The 20590-nt window shown below is 44.6% G+C and overlaps 1 protein-coding gene and 1 long non-coding RNA gene across 12 annotated transcripts in view; one reads left to right on the top strand and one right to left on the bottom strand.

Moving 5' to 3' along the window:
- Nucleotides 1-20590, bottom strand: part of NRXN3 (neurexin 3) — a 906050-nt gene that overhangs the window by 335231 nt on the left and 550229 nt on the right. For 2 of the 10 annotated variants that reach the window (XM_063399095.1, XM_063399096.1), the window contains exon 1: nucleotides 12783-13147. The exons of the other annotated variants lie outside the window; for them this stretch is intronic. In XM_063399095.1, coding sequence (XP_063255165.1) covers nucleotides 12783-13026 — 244 coding nt within the window. In that variant the 5' untranslated portion in view covers nucleotides 13027-13147. Of the gene's footprint in view, nucleotides 1-12782; nucleotides 13148-20590 lie in introns of those variants that run through there. 10 annotated transcript variants of the gene reach the window in all.
- The window catches only part of LOC134551451 (uncharacterized), a 39301-nt gene continuing 31958 nt past the window's right edge, over nucleotides 13248-20590 (top strand). The window contains exon 1 of one of the 2 annotated variants that reach the window (XR_010080577.1): nucleotides 13248-13483. This is a non-coding gene — a long non-coding RNA (uncharacterized LOC134551451). The remainder of the gene's footprint in view (nucleotides 13484-20590) is intronic. The other variant, XR_010080576.1, reaches the window with a different exon arrangement.

Below are 20590 nucleotides of genomic sequence, written 5' to 3'. Positions count from 1 at the left end.
CACATCATACTTCCGTCCTCAGAAATCCATGATGTGGGTTGCTGTTAGGAAGAAAAAGAGGTACAGTGCTCTAATTCATGTGCAGCAAGCCAAATAGTTCAGAAAAATATGGACAAGCACTCTACCAACAATCTACCCACAAACTGTAATTTTTTAAGAAAAAAGGTAAGTATTTTAGACATATTAGACTGAAAGTACATGGATGGATTAATCATGATGGTTAATGCTTCCTGGTAGTGTCAAACTAATTACTCATGTGCCTCCCTTCCCTGTGTACATATTTCAGCAAAGAAATCCCAGAAAGAAACATAACCATGCCACCATGCAAGAGGAATGTGGAAAGTGCACTGGATAGGATGCCACCAGTGCCAGGCTGTACTGTCAGCTTTGACTTTCTGCATAGCCCCATTCAGATAACCTAAATTCTATTAACCTCCAAAGCCTGTTAGGTGCTTTCACTCAGGCACCCTGATAACCTGGACTGAGGTGACAGAAAGCAGTAAACCCTGGAATTTCAGCAGAACTCAGGCTGTTTAAATGTGGCAACAGTTTCTGACTCAGCAAACTGCTTTGCCTCTCCATGTTCCATTTTCTCATCTTAGAATAAGAAATACGACAACTGGTTGCTTGCCCTCTATCAGTGCTGTGATAGTCTAAGAAGCTGCATATAATGCTTTGAGATGGCAATTTAAAAATAGCTAAGGAAAACGTTAGTAAAAGAAAAAGACTTACTAATACAGAACAGCACGTGAAATATTATAACCATGACAAAACTTCAATGAGTCTCCTTCTCAGTTCTTTACAGCACAAGGTGATCACCATTTGTGAGGTGAAGGAAAAAAATACAACCCTCCCTTGGGATGTACAATTAAACATATCAAAGAGGTTATTTGCGTCCATCTGTAGCATCTGGCGCTGGCCACAGTCAAGAGACAGAATACCAGACCAGATGGAGCAGTGCATACAGAAATTCTTACAATCTTCTGTGATTAATTTCTTCCTTCAGGTTGGATGTGTCTCTTCAAATTGTGTATCAACATCTAACCAAAATTGGTGCTGACATACCATTGATTGTACTGTGAGTTTATCTGCAGCTCAGCATTCTGGGACATTTAGTCCCTTGCTTACCTCGACTCTGAAGTGGGATTTCTCTAACAGTGAATTTCTACATTCACCTACACATTTTCTAAGCCTTGTCCTCAGAGATTACTGACAGACTCCATGACTCAACTGTAATTTGAACCAAAAATCTTTTAAAGTTCCTGAATCTTTGCTACTGTAAGACTGTAGCCTACAAAACTATAGACTATAAGACTCCAAATGATTTTCTAATAGTACAGTCTTGTCCACAAACTTATAGAGCCTAGGTTTGCATGGCAGGATCCTAAAACTTTCCCACAAATTCTTTTGGAACGACTGCACCATTTTTCTGTGATTCATGTAAAGACATGCAAAGCAAGGGTGAAGTAAAACAGCAAAGATAACAAAAATCTTTTACAAGAGTCACCCACTGCAATTTTTTTTTTTTGTTTGAGGATCACATACGTAAGAATAATAAATTATTTTTAATCTTTATTTTATTTATAAATAATTTATTTTACAAACAATTAGAAGTTATTAGCACTGCAGTATAAAATGATGACACTGCATTATTATAATACATCAGGGAATTTTTTGTCATATTTTAAACTTCTTGACTAACTAGGACTTCTGTAAACATGGTCCAGTTCAGCTACATGAAGGCCAGGGACTGAATCTTGCTCTCTAGTAGGTGCCCATGAATCCAGGAATCCAACAAGAGTACAAAAAAGGGTTGCTGTTGAAGAGTTGCTCAGACAGTGAAATGGGATAAAAGAACGAGCTCCTGCAAATATGACTGCTTTCTCTCTAGATAGTATTTAGAGGGAAATACTCTCCACACACAGCCCCTAGCCCTTTCCTGAATCTGAACTCAGCTTCCTTAGAGACATGAATTAAGCATCATCCCAAACCTCAGCAGAAATCTAAAAACCAGCCACTGCTTCTGAAGAAAAGCATGTTTCCCTGAGGAGAAATACTGCACATATCCCTGTGTACACACGAAGGGTGCCCTGGCAAAAATGCCCACTATTCAGGCACTGCCTTTGAACACACTGCTCCTCTTAGTCTTGTGTAACAGAGGAGCACAGACAGGGCAGGCACACACCCCGAGGCACCAGTGCTGACTGCCATACAGCCCTGCCTTTACCTGGGCCTGTCCTAGTGACCTTCTTAGCAGCACAAATAAAGCACTGCACAGCTCTCCTATTGCCAAGCAGCAGCAGAATCCACCCTTTCTCCCTCCATAAAAACAAATGTGACTTTGAGTCTTTAGACTGATAGGTAATAAGTTAAATTTATTAATGTCTTGTTCTAGATATTGACAGTAAGACTTCCAAAAACATGTGGTGAAAACAAAATAATAAAACAGAAAGCTAAATGTGTGATTCAATCATCACAGTAACTGGACTTACAAAACATATAGAATACTCTGAAGTCTAGATCCAAGGTCAGAAAAGTGTGTGGCTGAAAGACCACTGTACACTGAACATCAGCAGCTTGGGGCTCTGGTGGACAAGATCCATATCCCCCAGCCTTCTTCAGAGCACTTGAAACTCCTCAGCCCAGATGAAGGGGAGCCAACAGGGCAGCCCCTTTGCTGCGCACTGATACTGCTCCTTTCTGTCCTGTTTGCTTAGTGTATTTTTTCCTCTAGCTTCAAATTGTCTCTTTTCATGAGAATTACTTGGGTCTTTAATGGCTCTTCTAATGCTTCCCTCCTTTACTTCTGATCAAAGAGAAAGAAAGAATGGGAACGAATTTACACTTCAGCCTAATTTCCATCTTCCCCCTCTTTTCTCCCTCCCCTCTTCTTTCCCTTGATTGCTGAAACTACCTCAATAATTTTGCTCACAATTTTTGGTAAAATGAATTGATTGAACAGTTGCAGACAAAATGAAACTTGTGACAGAAGCAGAAGACAGCCAACAAGGACAATGAAAGTAGAAGTTAGGGTGTACAGTCAGCTTTTGGGTCACTGGTCTAAAAAATCCCCTCAGATTTCTAAAACCAGCAAAGAGAAATGCGTGTCCACAATGCTCCTTGAAGCAGTAAATGAAACCCTCACCAGCAGCAGAAACTGCTCTCACAAAGAAAGCACTGAAACAAAGCACTGCATCTAACCCCACAGCTCAGGCATTTCCCATGTTTCTGACAATGTATTCTTAGGATGAGAATCAGTATTTCTTTGCAGAACTGGCCTCCTAAAAAGGAACCCATCCTTCTCAGGACTTCTTCCAAAGAAAAAAACAGGAATCATACTATGACCCTTAAATTCCAAGGACCAAATATTTTGGCTGAAGTTTGAAGATACCTTTCCAGAACGTTGGGAAGAAAAGTAACAATATAGTTCTTCACATGTGTTATGTCAGCATCGAACAAGATTTTAAAAAATCATCATATTTTTGCACTACAGCATAAAGAAACTGAATCCCCTCACACTGTATGATTCACCATCCAGTATATCAAGGTAATCCAGGAGCAGAGCTAGGGAAAATGTTTGGGAGTCCCTGTCTTCAGTTCTGTTCCATGCTGCTGCTGAGGAAAACCCTCTCCAGCACTGCCGATTAACAACTGGAATATGGCTTCAATGACATCAGTGGCAAAATTTCTCACCAAGGAATGTACAAAAGGCTCACATTTTGACCATTTTTCAAACAGATAGCAAGTATTAATTAGACCAGTAGGGGAGGCTACTCATTTTGCCAGTGTATATTTCCTAATGACTGGGCCAGGAAAAGTAGCTGAGTATATGGCTTGTTAAGTACAAATTAACCTGTCTGGAATAGCAATTACCTGAATTGAAATAAGCTTGATACACGCCACTGGCAGAATTGGCCATCTTGATATTTGGTTACAAGATAGATTATCTTTATACTAAGCAAATGCACATCTATTCTGAAGGATCCCATCACCTTATTCTGTTCCAGCCTCCTGTAATCCTGGCATGTTCATCATGCCTATCATAAGAAAATTAAGTTACAAGGTAAATGGATGTTTGTAGGGCAGACACTTTTTGTCTCCAGACTCTCCATGGGGAAAAAAAAAGTTTGAAAACAAGTTAGTAAGAATTCTTTGCTCTGTTTCTCTTCTTCAAGCCTCTATAAGGTGCTGAATACATTTCTCAAGGAAAATTAATTTCTTTGTCTTTTCCTTGCCTCTAATGAACTGCCTCTGAATGCATGAGAGGACAGGAAGGAGAGCAGGCTCCATGGTGAGATAATAAAAAGTGAAAAGGCATTCAAAGCCATCAGTATCTTCCAAACTTACACTGACAGAAATATGCTGGACTGTAGACAGGGGAGCAAGATCAGGGAAACTTAGAATAGCTTTGGCATTCATTACTAAACGACAAAGAACAGATGACATTGGGGAGCAGAGGTCACCCTGCAGAGACGTTACACAAGCACATGACCAGATGTAGGCCACATAAACCGAGGATCACTCCAGGTCCTATCCAGGCCACCAGCAGTCCTAAACACTATACTCAGTGAACATCAGTGAATGACAAACTCTCCTGTGAAAGCACAGAACATCATCATTATCAGTAGCATAATCAGAATATGAGAAAAGCTGAGATGAGCTACCATTAGGCAAGTAAATCAAGAACAAATAAAGAGAAAAATGTCAGTTTTCCACCTACTGTTTCCACTTTCATTTTCCCAGATACTAAAAGACCCACTGTGCTTGTAAGTAAGAAAACATCCCCCATATATATAACTGCAAGCCCCAAGAATCTTTGGAGTAAAACTGTCTCAGATGATCACCATAACTCAGGAAGATACAAAAGGTGAAGGCTTTAATACAATAAACACAGGAATTCCTAAGCGTTAAATCAGGGAGTGAGAATCTTTCCAGAGTAGAAGTCAAGTAGAGACCTTGGCAGAACCCATTTTCTATGTGTAGTCCAGTCAATGTAACAACCAAATTAAATTAGTCAGGTCTTTCTTCTTTTCTCTTTTTCTTTTTCCTATTTTTTATTTAATCCTCTTCTTTGGAAGCACTTAAATTTCCTCAACAATTTCAGGTCTATTGTATCTATTACATGTTGTCTCCCCTAACCACCCTGTAGGTGACTTCCCAACACTACTTGGGGAATTTCATACTCTGCTGATTTGTCCTCATGGTTGAATTCTTCATCAGAAAAGGAGGACTTTTGTACACTCAAACATTGATAGCTGAGACAGCAAACACGCAGAACCAGCTAGACAGAAATTTCCAGATGTCACTCCTGTAAAGTCTCCACTGGCTGGAGTTACTAAGCAAACCAGCTGGAGCAGGAGCAGCAGACTGCTGTAACTGCAGGATCCAGACATGACAGGAAGCCATGAAAACACTCACTGGGCGGTGCAGCAGATGAGCAAGGAGACAAAGGGTTCACCAAACATGTCCAGAAAATCAGTTATTGTCATGCAGCATGACGTTAAAGATCGAACTTCTGGAAAAAAATCCAAACTTCACCTCCCCGCCCCTTCCAAGAATTTGATCTGATTAATGTCTATTAATAATCTTCCAAGAAGTTGATCTGATTAATATGCTGAATTTATTCTAAATTCAAAATCAAGTTCCAAGGATAGCACAGAACCTGGTTCCCTCTGAAGTTCTTAAATGGGGCCTGGGCTGCTGACTAAATTGATGGTAGATGGTACTCTCTTCCTGAGCCCTCTGGAAAACAAAGTCTTCCCTCATTCTTTACCACGTGGTATTCAAAGAATAAGTAAAGGGTCTTTTTTTAGCAATATTTTCACATCTTTCTGATTCATTCTCCCTGTCCCTTGATCTGCAAACATGAGACCCTCTGTAGATTGTAAAATACTTTCCCCTCTTCTGCCCTCCATCATCAAGAATGCAAAAAGATGAAAGATGCCAAACTAAGAGATGATAAAGTAAAACAAAGCACTGGATCAATTTAGTAATGTCCTTTATCAGTCCCACTATTCATGCTGCGCAACCACTGCAGCTCACACTAACTTCATTTTCATCTTAATACACCATACAGAAAAGCAGCCTAAATATACATCCCCAGATATAAAGCATATAATCTGTAAACTACGGGAACAGGCAGATCATTTCCATTAGTTTCTTATGTAGCAAAAACCACAATTTACACCCAAAGCATATAATTATATTCAAATTCTAAAAGACAGTTTCGGAAGTACTTTAAATTCATAGTTTGGGAGAAAAGTCTCACAGGGATATAAGTAGTTGTTTTAATGTGCAAAAACAACACACATACACACACAATGCAAGAGAGGTAATATGCAAGAGTGGTGAGAGCGCCACGGTGAATCACAGGTCCCCGGCTCCAGCAGCTCCCTGGAGTTTTGCACAGCCAGCACTCTGCCAAAATGCTCTCCTGCTCCTTCAGAATTTGGCACTAAAGCCTGTCCAGCTTTAAAGCCATAAGGGAAAACGCTGCTAGGACCTATGTTGAGAATTTGAAGGTGTCTTGCTTGTCCTTCAAGAAGAGATACAAGCAGACTGCTCTTTTAAGGCTCTCTGACATCTAAAGCCCAAGAGGACTACCAGGGTTTCATTCATTTCTATGGCTCCCTGCCAGAGATCTCAAAGCACACAGATGCACCAGAACTGCTCACATCACCTAGGTGAAAAAATGGGTTTTTTTCCTCATTTCACAGATGAAGAAAACAAGTCAGAAAGTGAAGAAATGTCCAGTCAAGGTCATACAACAAATCAGAGCCATCGGTCAACTGCATGTTGTCTTGTGTACAGAGGTTACACAGAAGACATGAAAACCATCTTTTTTTTTTTTTTTGCTAGTACAAAGGACCTTTCATCAGAGGTCATCAAAGGTCATCAAAGACCACTAGGAGAGTAAGTCCAAGAAAAATTAAATAATAAAACAAAAACCATCCCAAAACAAACAAACAAAACCACAAAGAAAGACACAAAAAAGAAACCATCACAAGACAGCCAATCAGCACAGGACTGTCATCCTGGGCAACTACACAGAGAGCTCATCTTCTTAAAGGACAGCACATGGAAAAGGAAAAAACCAGAAGCATAGTCATCCTTTGTATTTTGCAGAAAAAGCTTATACTCCTTGCACTTAGAAGCTCCAGCTCTTTATTCGGTTACCTTCGGTATGGCAAACCATGGAACTTCCCCACCACCAGCAGGAGACTGTTCTGTTCTTGTCAGTACTGCCACACTACATGACCTAGGTGCATTTTCCTCCTTCTAGTGAGATGTCTAAGGAATTTGGAGCTCCCAACAACACAGTATATAATAACCCAGTGGCTGTCATAACACTGCTCAAACATATATTTTCATGCCATGGCAAAAGAAGAGAAAAGAAAAAGAAAACAACAAGAAAAACTAGCCAGAATTATTAAGGGAAAAAAATCTTATATTTTAAATGTAGAAATATTATAAAAGGCAACATTCTCATTCTGCAGTATTCCGACTACATGGGTGATGTCACATAACCATATATTCTTTACAACATCAATGCCTATACAAAGTATACAGCAGGATCCTTCATCTGTCCCAAATGTAGTCACCTCTGTAGCAGAATGTGCTTTTCAAGCAGTTGCTTGAAAAGTCAGGGCTGTATTACCCAAAAGCAGAAACAATAAAGAAAAGAAACCTCTCTCCAGTCTAAATTGCAAAGGAAATACCAGGAGGAAGAACGCCCTGATCTAATTCTGACCAGGACTAGCATTCCCCCTTTTGCAAAATGTGCTAAGATACTGAGCAAGCACAAAGTAGCTTTCAGAGCAGGCTTTTTTACACATCTTAAGAGACTGTACCTTCAGCACTATTGGTCTGAGCAACGTTCCAAAGAGCAGAGATACAAATATTTTAAATAAGACTGACAGGGTTCAACAATAAGTTTCTCATGTCCAGATCTCATAAGATCATTGGGATCTCCTAAGAACAAGTACCAGGTGAACAGACTTTAACATCAGTTTTGGAGATCAATGCAAACTATTCCCAGTTGGGAACAGTTAATACAGGGCACAGAATGAGAAGTCAAAGCACATGATCAGAAATGGTTTCATAGAAAATCATGCAAAGGGTAAGTCAAACAGCAACCCCATTTTGAGGAAACATACCTTTGTACATTCAGTAGTTGAACACAGATTTTTTTCTGTGTTCAACTCCTGAAAACAGTGTTTTCTCAGAAGAGCTACAGAGTCAGCACAGGGAGGGAAAAGCCCAGCTATGATCACTCAAAACTCCAAGTGAGTTTGGATGCTTTGATTTCTGGATAGCCTGCTTGAGATGATTTAAGTAGATTTCCTTTAAAAATAATTAATCATTGTTAATATCTCTGAGGAAGGGAATGTAAACATTCGGGCATACAGCAGTAGCAGCAGTCTTTGCCAAAACCTAGGCTTCATTGTTGATATGAGAATAAAGGCAAGCCACAGAAAGAAGACAGACTCCTAGCTTTTCACCTTTGCAGAACTTAATTGCAACTTTAATTTCAGCTGTGAGTGAAGTTCATTTTGCTGGATCACTGGCTGCTCTATACAGAGTGATTCTGTCCATTTTGTTAAAGCTACCAATCTTTGCCCAAAGTAATCTCTTGGTGAAGGAGGACCAGGAAAGGTCCTGCTTTGTACTGGGGAATGGGCAGTGCCAAGGATGGGGAATTTGTTTCCTATCATGAAAAGCAGGATTGCAAGAACATAGACTCTTGAGATGTGGAATAGCTCACACTGGAGGAGCAGCAAGGACATATGTATTTCAGAAAGGGTATACCGCTAGAGCTGTGTGTGGCAATCTTTGACACTGGTTTGCAGAATACCTGCCTATTTTATGGAAACACTCACTTCATTTGTCCAAGCATTCACTCTCATTTGCTGATTTTTAAAAGAGATAGAAGAGAAGGAAATGCTTCATATGTATAACAGAACTTCTAAGAATTGATTCAGGCCTGATAGTTATACTTACAAGGTCTGATGATTGCTCACTACCAGTTCTCACAACAGACACATTTTTTCCTATGACTAGTGCAACAGCCTGGGCTAGCCTAGGCCCCACAAAGTGAACATGAAGAGAAACTATCCTGTGCCCACCATTGTTCCCATAGCTGCAGAGCAGTCCCTGAAGGCAGGGGCAACATGCACAAGGCATCACACATCGCCTCTGTGCACCCCTGCTCCGCAGCCATTAAGGACAGCCAGAGAACAAACAGCTGGAGGAGAAAAAGAGAAAGCAAATTAATGAATTCATCACTAAGACCAAACATGCACAAATCCCTTCATTTTATCTGTCAACCAGAGGCACATATTATTCATCAGCTGAGGCAATGAGGATGTGGAAAGAGGGGCTGTGAAGTCACTGCTGCAGGCTCCGTAAAGCAGCTGACCCAGCACGGTGCTGAATAGCCCAGGGGAGACAGGAGAATTCAGCACTTGTGAACTTTCAATAAACACAGCCCTCTGTTCCTCCCTCTGTTTCACAATCCCCTAGTGAAACAAAAAGGAATCAAGGGTTTCCCTTCCTATTATTCAGGGATAAAGATTCTGCTAGTCAAGGAAGGTCCTCACAAGGAAAAAAGATTTGTTTTAACTTGCTGAAGTCCCCTGCCTGGCCAGACTCACTCCCTTGCTGACAAGGAGGTAAACCTGTTAGAAAGACTTTTTCCTTGAGAAGATGTGCTGTGCCAAGTTTTGCATTTTCAGGTTGCAGCCCAACTACTGTAAAGCACCAGGTCAGTGATTTCAGAATTAACTCTCATTACACCAGCACAGTAGCGACTGCCAGATCTGGATCCAGTCCTGCTCAAGGTAAGCCACAAGGTTTTTCTCTCATTTTAAAGGAGCATTAGACACAGACTCCAAACAAGTGCTCATTGCTCATGAGACTTTTTTTTCCTCTGTGCTAGATATTAATTTGCTTCTTCAAACACATTCAAGTCCACTGGGATGTAGGAGAAAAAAAGGAAAACATGTTTAAATACAAGACTGAGTCCCAGTGGTCAGCACTGTGGGGCTGGAAGACAACACAGCAGGGTGGCCATGATCCTGATCTGATTCCTTTCAAAACCTGTATGAACGTAGACACATAGCAGGGCAGCTTGAATTTCTTATTTCCCTCTAGGAGAATTTCTTATTTACCTCTAGGAAAAACAAATAATCAAAACCCCAGGAAACACAGGGAATGCACAGCCTCCTTGGAATCTGACTCCTCAATGCTGTTACAGATCCAAGTTCCAAGGGCCTCTGTTGTGCGACAGTGAAAGAACACACAAAAATAAACCATGCATGTTTCCAAGACCAGCTGTCTTTGTGGCCTCTTCTTCCTCTCTCTCTCTCTCTCAATCTCCCTCTCTCAGTCCACCCCATTCACCCCCTTGTTCACGGCCAAAGGGGGGTTTTATGACAGCTTTGCTATATGGCATGATGAGGGGAAAGAAAAAACAACAAACCACCATGAAAAAACCGAACAACTCACACTGTCTTATGCACTAGCCTCAGCTCTCTATTTCCCTTGATCCCTTTCTGCAATGGGGACACCCATTTCACAGAAAGAGAAAAAATGCCTGTTTCTCACTGAAGTTGATAACTGCTTTTGCTCCTGACTCTTAAATGAGGCTTTGCTTGACTTTCAGGGCAGATGGAAAAGCCATCAAGGAGAAAAGAGCTATCATTTCTTGACCAGGAAGCACACTGTAGACTCTCATAGACTACTGCCTGACTTTTACAGCAAAGCCAAACACTATCACATTTTCTGACATCCTTTTTTCTTCACGAGCCAGACTTTGCTGTCCCCTTTCATCACAGAACTGAGCTACAGAAGCTGGGATGTTGAAAACCCTTTGGGGCAGTGACTGGCTGATCCTTCATATTTCTTACTTTAGCACAACAGGGACTCTCTCACATGGTCCTCAAGCATTGCTGCAAATAACAGGGCTCCCGCTGCTAGTGATTAATAACCCATAACTGAGTTTCACATGGGTGGTGCTTAACAGATGGTCTTGATTTCTGACATGGCATTGGTTCCCTTTCCATGTGGGGCCGAAATGTTTCTCTTGCATTTTAGGATGGATGTGAACTTTGGAGCAGAAGTGGGAGTTTGACAGGCTGAAAGGATAGTGCCACTGGTGTCTGCAGAAACGGCTGAACACCTCCCCCTCAACCTACTGCACCCAGTGGCACTTCAGTCCTGAGCCCTCGCCTCTGCAGCACGGTGCTGTTCTGCAGTGCCCTGGGCTCCCCCTCCCGCACTGCCACAGCATCGACGACCTCCCTTGCGGAGCTCCCTGTCACCCTCTCCCAGTGCCCTCCAGCAGCTCTGCCAGAGCACCTCCTGCTAGCACAGCCCTGCTCCGCTGGTGCTCGGCTGTGACCTGCAGCATCTGCCTCCTGGCTGTGTTCCTGAGCCCTTTCCCTCTCCAATGCGCCTCAACTCACACCTGCAATACCGAGCCTCTTCCACAACCCTGCCAACGCACCTAGAGCTTTCACTGGATACCCATTCATCGCTGTGCCATTTGAATCCTTCAGACTGCTCTGCTGGTCATCTGAGCACTCATCTGGGGTGCTCCAGGTTTCAATATCCATGCAACCCTGACACAGCCCTGCAGCACACCCTTATAGTGCCTGCTGCAGCCAATGTCATGCGGCATTTCGACCAACTGTGCCAGAGCTCTTCCCTCCTTCCCTTCCCTCTTCTTCAAAGTGTTCCCATGCCTCATTTCTGATACCAGTTCATCTTCTTCTGGCCCTGCACAAATGTGAATCTAGGTGAATACTCCTGTAATGGAAGGCCAAACCTGACCCTGACCTGCAGCCCTGAAGGGAAAGGGCCAGGCCTTGGCCTGCCTCCCTCTCCCAGCTGACATGACTGAAAACAGAAGCTAAGGGACAAGGACAGAAGACAGGAGAAGGTGGAGATGAGGGAGAGCCCCCATGGCAGACAGGCCTAGGCCAACTCCTGTCGGGGTGGGGAGACTTAAGAGAGCTGGGTAAGAGGCTGTGTAGGTCCAGCTGCTAAGTGCTGTTAAGCATTTCAGGGGCACGATGCTGGCCCTCTCACTCTCTCTTGGCATCTCTCAGACACCCTCTTCCACGTCTCCCTTGCTACCAGAGTGAAAACCTACTCCCTACTATTTATTTCCTACCCCAGGGTTTCCCAGAAAGAAAGGTACCAAGCAGGAAGGCAGGAGCAGGAATGAGCCTTTTCTTTTGTACACCCCTCTCCATCCTCACCCAGGAACGCTGCGAGCGCGCAGGCAGGGGAGGAGCGGCGGCGGCAATTCCCCGAGCCCCCGGCTGGCCCTCCCGCAGCCGGGCGACCGGGAAACGAGGGTGGCCGGCGGGGAAGATGCGCTGCTGCAATGACCGTGGCAGCCGCTACAAGGCAGGGAGTTAGCGATTCCCCATCGCAGGATCCCAGCGGGACGGGAGCGGATGCCCTTCCGCCGTCCCGAGGCGTTCGGCGCTGCCTCTGACACGGAGAGACCCGAGCCCGCCCGGCCCCCACCCTCGGTGCTGCTGGCCCACACCGGCCGGAGAAGCGGCTCTCGGAGCGGTGTGCCCCCAGCCCTAGGATCTGCCCGGGAGGGGGCAGGGGAGGAGTGCAGGCTTAACGGGGAGGGGAGCTAACGCAGAAATATGAGGGGCAGGGAGAACCCCCCACCCCGGAGACACAGCCATCGTCCCTGCTCCCCCTCGGCTGCTCCAACTGCTCTGCAAAAAGGTTAGAAAGAAACAAGAGTGGGAACCCACCGTGTCCTCCTCGGAGGGAGACAGGGGAGCGGTAGATAGAGATAGGCACAGAGTGGTGCTTGCTGCCGTGGAAGTGATGCTCATACTGAGCCTGAGAAACAGACGAGGAAGAGGAGGCAGAAGAAGCCACGTTAGAGGAACTCCACACAGAGCTGACGATACATCCCCAAAAGAGGGAGCACATCCACAGGGTCCAAGCGGGGCGGCGTCCCGGGGAAATGCTGGGGTCTATTCTCAGGTGCATGGTCAAGGCACAAGACACCTACAGACGGGCAGTCTGAATTCCAGCCGGGGAGAGAGAACAACGTTCATGATGCCAGGGGACCCATGCTAGCAGAAAGGAGAGTCGCTTCCGATGTTCTAGGGGGGTGCGTGTGTGCTCAAGAAAAGAGACAGTGTGTGTGCGAGAGAGCGAGTGCTAGCACGGAAGGGGAGGGATGGGGGAAGGTTAGTAACCACACAGAGACGAATAAGACGCGCCGTTTCCCAGGGCTGGATCTACTGTGGCAGGAACCCCGCGGCCGTACCGAGCCTCCAGGAGTGCGCAGGAAAGCCGCACATGTCCGCACGAGGGTCCTGTTCGGGTTTCTCCAGAATCACGGGGTCCTTGAGACTTTTCCCTGCCTGCGATCCCTGTCTCTCACTTAGCTGAGAGGGACTATTAAAAAAACGAAAAAGAAGAAATAAACCAGGGACCCCAGGTAAATTTTTGATTTTTCTTTTTTATCCCAATTCCGGGGAGGGGGTTTCTCTTGCTTCTCCACTAGCAAGTGTTGCAATGCAGAACTGCTAGGACACGCACACGCGCACACACACACACACACACGCACACACAGAGCGATCTAGATCGTTATCCTCCTTCCACCGAATCCAGGCGACCGAGGGCTCAAGCCGATTAACCCTGCGCAGCCGTCGAGCGCATCGCCAGGTCTTCCCGGGCGGGCGGGCGCGTCGGAGCGGCCGGGGCGGGCGGCGCGGTCCGGGCGCGGAGCGAGCGGAGCCGGGGGTGGGTGCGGGCGGCCGGCGCCAAGTGCGGGCAACTCGGCGGCGCAGGTGAAGCGCAGCCGGGGCGGCCGGGGAAGCGGCTCCGCCAATGGGCGAGCCGCATGCAAATGTCCCGGCGCCGGCGGGCCAATGGCGGCGGCGGCAGCGCTGCGCAGAGGGACCGGCCGGCCGGGGAGGCGGGGCCGGGCCGCGGCCCCGCCCCCGCCATTCATGCGCTCGTGCGGTCCCGCGCGCCCCCGGCCCCCGCCAACACCCGGCTGCCGGAGCCGGGCGCACCGGGAACCGGAGCCCGAGAACCGGAGCCGCCCAGCCGCGCCCGCGGCCCCGCCTGCCCCGAGCAGCCCCGCCTGCCCCGAGCGGCCCCGCCTGCCCCGAGCGGCCCCTGGGGAAAGGCGCCCACCCCGTCCGTGCGGGGACGGGCCCTCCTCCCGTGCCGCCGTGCCGCTGTGCCGCTGTGCCGCGGGGGCAGCCGGCGCGGGGAGCCCTCGGCTGCGGCCCCGGGATGGATGCGCTGAAATAACGCCGTCCCCCCGCGCCGTCTGTCCCAGGGCTCGTCCTGCAGCCGCAGCTGCTCAGGAGCAAAGGAGGAACGAGGAATGACCGCGCTCTTTAAAACTCCCAATGGCTCTTACAGATTTTTTTTTTTTAAATGCTCCTGCAAGACTAGGCATAGTCCAAGCAGGTGTATCTGTACTTAATCCTCGGAGAGCGAGGAATGCAGCCGGAGTTTGCAGCCCGTAAATTAATAAACAATGCAGTAGCATTACCTAGTAATTTACTGCCTATCAATTTGCATGGCAAAAATCCCCAGCCACACTGGGGAAGGCAAAGCACCAGGAGCGAAGTGACTTGCACAGGATCACTCAGGGAGTCAATAAGGAGCTTTTGAAAAGCAGCCAGCCAGCCCCAGGACTCACCTTGCACTGCACCGCCTCCTTCCCTTTCATTTATTCATACAAACGAATAAATTGTTTATGACTGTAAGTTTTCTTGTTTTCCCCTCTAGAAGCGTGTTTGTAGGTGTGCACGCATGCGCCTCTGAAACCTGCTGTTAGACTCGAGTATTCCCTAACGCTGAGGTGCGGTGTTTTCAGTCATTGATCTCAATTTGGTACAACATGTCAGTAACTTGTAATGATCAGCCTGAGCTGCACGCCTAATACTTTTAGTTGAGCCTGATATGCTTGTAATTTATTTTTCTAGTAACTTATAAGTGATCTGAATCAGGCGCTAAAGCAGACAAAAATGCTTTGGTGTTTTGCTAGGTTTAATCAGTAGTTGTGAAAAGCAAGAATATTATCTTTACATTTATCTAACATTTGCCACCTAAGAATCTCAGCGTGCTTTAAAATCTTTTATTAATGAAGACATTCAACAGCTTTAGGTATTACTTTGCCATTCTGTAGATAAGGAAACAGAGGCTCACTCATGTAGTGCCGGTGAGTGACTGATAGACACGGAAACTGAACAGACAGTGAGATTCTCCATCCCAAGCAGTACATGCTGTTGGTATAAACTAATTGACTGATTTGGTGGCCATTTGCTAGCCTTAAAACATGAATATCAGGTTTCCTGACAATGGGTCACAGGGGTGGAGGCAGGACTGAGTAACCTGTAGTGCAGGTGCCTCCTGGATGGCAAGTTTGCAGTGCCATACAGAGGGCACAAAGCAGTTTTATCTGTGCAAGACAACTTCTGGCTCTGAGTTTTGTTGAGGAAAGTGAAGTTGCTGCCATATATGTGGTGGGATACCCAGAAGGATGCTGTCTTTGTGGGGAAGAAGCTCCCTGCTCTTAATTACTTGGGGGAAGGGGGCAATATAACCTGTCATAACACCCTTGAAGGGCTGCTGACCCATGAGTCAGCTAGCACCCTTGAATCCTTCACAGAAGTCCTAATTTTCACACAGTCCACAGACAAAGTACTCTGAAAAATTTATTATGTAGTTAAGCTGCGGGGAGCCTGATTTAGGGGAAGGGGGAAGCACATGTATTTAATACACATCACTGAGTAGCTGATTTGTAAAATAAAGGAAATCTGAATGAGTTTCAGACCCAGATAATTAATGCAACAGATAAGCAATGCTACAAAGATCTGCCTCCCATCATTTTTACTTTCTGTTTTCTCTGGCTACAGCATTACAAAAAGGACAGAACATATCACATATTACAGGATCAGTCAAAGGGGCTACAGGTGTTACAGGTTTAAACATTGAGGACTCAATGCTGCTTTTCCAGGAGGCAGTGGGGGAAAATTCATTCACAATTTCCACACAATTCATTTGTGTGGAAAATGTATATGTTTTAGAAAGTGCAATTCAAGAGGTAAGACCAGGGGAACTGCATGGATACACTCCTTGGCCTGTCCTACAACTATCTGCCCTGTTACTAAATGAGAAGATAACAGAAGAGGTTGTTTCTTTGACTAAACTGAGGTAGCACCCTTCAGCTTTTATTTCCCTTTTAACAGTCCAACAGGACACATCCTCTTGTCCATACTCAATCATGCTGGCCACCTACCAGCATGGTTGCTGCGGGAGGCAGAGCCCTCGATGGACAACAAATCACCAAGCTCCAAAACAAATCACTGATCCTTTTCCTCATCCAATCTGCCACCAATCCTTCCCACATACAGAGGTACCAGCTTAGGTGCTGGTAGGACATACAAAGGTGAACGTCATTTCAGACTGCCCGGGCTAGAGACAGAAAATGCCTGGACAGTCCATGAACAGGAGAAATAGAGTGGCTGTGTATTGCCCCTCTGATGGGGGTTTGCTCTACATTCTGCCCACCAACCTTCCTTTGCTGGAAACCAGTGGGTAAACTGCCTTAGGCAAAAATGAGAAGGGCCAAGAAAACCAAACTCTAGGAGTACACCATAAAAATAAATAATGAAAAAAAGGAGAACCTCTGAAGCTAGCTATAAATATATCATAAGATTCTGGTGACACCATAAAGTACTGGAACTTCACTCTGCCTTGCTTTATGAGATGTCAGTGGGTGTATTTACTGCCCTATAGTTCACAGGTGACTCATTTATTTAGCAGCACCACTGCAGAAAGAGGGCAGATTTCAATTGCAGTTTTCCTCTTGGGTGGCAAGGGGAAGTTTATAGTCAGAAGTGACGTTTCAATATTATTCCCACTAGATTTACTTCAAAAGAGGCTGGCTTTGTTGTGTTGATATTAGTTTGTTTAATCTGGGTAAATATAGTGTCTTTCTAAATGCTCTTGTGTCTTCAGAACAAGATGGACCCCTTAAAGGATAATGGTTTCCATGATACTTTGCTCCCTACAGGTATGAGAAAATTCTTATTTCCTAGACACCTGTTTCTTTTACTAAAAGAGCAGAGGGCCACTATAATCTGTAGAAATGAGAAATAATAAAGCAATTGTTTCTGAGTTTTAGAATCCCAGAAAGAGACCCAGTCATCTTCAAGCCCAGGAAGAGTTTGTACTCAACCTTATTTAAAGGAGCAAGTACAACTTTCTCTATATTTCTCAATTTCCTATTAAATTACTTTGCTGCACTTGAAACTGAAAAATCATCACTGCTGTAAAATCACAGATATTTTAAACTGGGTCCAGTGGGGAAACTTGATTAGCATTTATCAACACAGGGTCCCTGCCAGACAGAGGACAGCTTTGCCTCCACCCAGTAGAAGCTAACAAGGTACAGTTAACAAAACAAGGTGCTTTACTATATAATGAGGTTAAGAGAATAAGGTCAGCTAGAACAGTCTGTCACTCAGAAGCTTTTCCCAGACTCATCTGCTTCTCTCAAGGTTCCAAACAGTTACATTATTTTTTTTACTTTCCCAAAAACACAAAGGAGCGTGAAAACATGTCATACTTATGATGTTAAAATACAGTACAAAACAAAACAAAACAAAACAAAACAAAACAAAATAAAATAAAATAAAATAAAATAAAATAAAATAAAATAAAATAAAATACCAGAGGGAATTGCATGCTGTAGAGAACTTAGGACTGGCATATAAACACCTTTGTCTTTAGCAAGCTGCTTCAAATTCTGCTGACAACAGCAGTGACCAAAAATCTGGTAAGACCATCAGCACTGCTGGCAGAATTAACTGCTCTGAGACTAGTCCCTGGTGCCCCACTGTCCTTGTCATCACTGTCTCTCTGCAGGCAGCCTCAAGAGGCAGGACCCAGCAGCACCAAAGAATTATCAGTGTTTGCTCATCCAGAGCGAAAAGGGAGGGTCGCTCCAGGACAGGGCTGAAAAGTACGCACACAGCTGCTGTTATGCAGTACTTTTTCTTGTGTGCAGTGCTTCTTTTGCATATAACCAAGTTGGTGCAGTCTCTGTAGTTCTCAATTTTATTCTATATCTGGGAAAAAAAAAAAGCATCAACCTTTTCTCAGGGCTTCTGTGCTCTTCTTTAACAACCAGTATGCCCAGTTACCCACAAAAGTTGAGGCATATGCCTTACATGTTACCAGTAACACAGGGCAGGTATTCTTTTTTCTGCTCAGCTCCAAGGGACCACAGATTGCCAAAAGCAACTAATATAGAAGCTTTAGAACCTAGTTTTGTTCTCATTTATGTCAGGGTGGATAAACTCAACAGAGCCAGTAGATTGACATCAGTGAAGGGAAATCTGACCCTTGGCGTTCAATTGTGAGAAGAAAAATGCAAGCTGATTACAACCAGTTAGTCTGAGCTAGCAGTAAGTGAGCCAAAAGTAATGGTAACCACTGAGACAAATTCTGTTCTACCAAACATCCAATTGAAGGGCCAAAAAGTTCAGACATTCTGACACACCTAGAGTTCCATCTTGGTGGAAACAAGCAAGAACAAGTGCATTGGCGCACAAATACAGCAGCATATCTCTTTGATAAGCATTAACCAACTATAATTGGGAAAGAGGAAATGTCAGGATTTGCTAATGCAAACTGACAATAACATGTTAAAATTGCCCCTGTTTGTTGGATAATGTATAAAGGATGATCCACTCAGCACTATATAAACTAACGCAAGCTGAGAGTCCCTTCCCTGGAGAGATTAAAGACTTGCTGGAAAGGCATGAGCCAACATATGTCAGAACAGCTTTATGAGCAAACAGTACCTTTTTCTTGGCCAGTCTCCTAGTTTGTAAACCTAAGAGAATGGAAGGCACTGGTAATAGTGCCTTGACACAGGAGTGTCTAGTCCATGCTTTCAGCCCATAGCATGGGAGCTCTTCACTCCATCATCCCTGGGAATTCTCCTTCACAGGAGAGAGTGCTGCAGAGATACCCCTAATCACCTGCACAAGACACAGTGAGCATCCTCTCTTCTAAAGCTCCCTCAAAAATTGGGACAAAATCCTTCCCACACCTCAAACCTCCACCAGGTCAGCAATTACGAATGAAATTTGTGTTAAATAAAGGATGCCCAAGTTTAGGTTATTTTGATCATCATAAGGAAGTTCTGTTATTCAAGTACCAACCATCTCCCCTTCTGTCTCACCAATCCTTTAGTCCCTGCCTCTAGAGTACTTTATCCAAGTACCCTAGTGGGGTAAGCAGGCTCTAGTCTGTCCTTCAGCCATATGCTGCCAGACAGACTCATCTCACAAGAAAAACTGATCTTCTGTGGCTGCAGAGCTTCTTTCTCCAGGAAGGCTGGAACTGCATCTATCTCTTTTATTCTCAGTAGAAGCTGGGCTCAATGGCAGCTGCTCAAAGCTTGTCAGGCAGAGAAACAGAACCTGCTTGGACTTCTTGTATCACTTTTGGCAATGTGACTTTTTATCAAAGGTTGTTCAGACTCAGAAAGATTAGAGAAACTAAAACACTGGCCAAGTTCGAAAAAATCCGAGTTGCCCACTGCTTGACCTTAGATAATTATTGAATCACCAATGAAGAAAAAGAACCCACCAGTTTACTTTTCTGATGTTTCATTCACAGAATTCACACTTCTACTACCTATGTTTCACTAAGTATACCAGTATGTAAAATGGTAATTACCTGTAGAACTGATTTCCATCATTCATACCAGCCCCCTCTTACAGGTCTGTGACTAGCCTGCTTTTATGTTGAGCAAAATTCATCTCTAGCCTAATTCTCAGCAACTGATACTATGGATGCATGTAGCTACCGTGTTTATGGAAACAAAAAGATATGTGCACCTTCTTGTCTTTATGTTTGGAATTGGTGTTGGCAAGTCTAAGGTGAAGGGGAACAGCCTGTTTCCAGCCTAGGTGTGAGCCCTGCCTGGGGTAACACACTGCTGTGATCCTTGCCTTCAGTGACTCTCACAGCAGCAAGAGGTTAGATGCAGCTGCAGATGTGCTGCCTACTGTAATTTTGTCCGTATCTATTCTGCAGATCTAGATTTAGATCTGGAAGGCCTGCAAGCCTAGTGCCTTACACACTAGGGCAAATATTAGCACTGCAGAACTAACATTTATGGCACGAATTCTTAGTGTGGAACAGCTGGGAAATTATTTTTAAGAGTTCTGAATTCTAATATTTAAATAGCACCTGAAAGGCTGAAGTAGAAAGACACAGAGAATAGATGGAGATAAAATACCTGCTGAGATAAATAGGGAACTATTTTAATTTTATCCATGAAAGCAGAAAGAAGACTTATTTTTCCTTTTGCCCTCAAAGAAATCTTGTCTGACACAGAAAAGAAAAGCTGGAAAAACTGTTGCTTTTGCTCCTTTAAACTGACTTCTGTACTAATGAAAAGTGAGTTCTGTAATACACACTGTGCACAGGCTCCCCTCTGCTCCTCTTCTCTCTTCCATCTATTATCTTTGCCTGGCTTTTGCCTGTAATAACCTGTTCAACT

The sequence above is a fragment of the Prinia subflava genome, chromosome 5, assembly GCF_021018805.1.
Source record: "Prinia subflava isolate CZ2003 ecotype Zambia chromosome 5, Cam_Psub_1.2, whole genome shotgun sequence".
Classification (NCBI taxonomy): domain Eukaryota; kingdom Metazoa; phylum Chordata; class Aves; order Passeriformes; family Cisticolidae; genus Prinia; species Prinia subflava.
The sequence above is the reverse complement of the archived record's forward strand: the minus strand, read 5'-3'. Positions and strand labels throughout refer to the sequence as shown.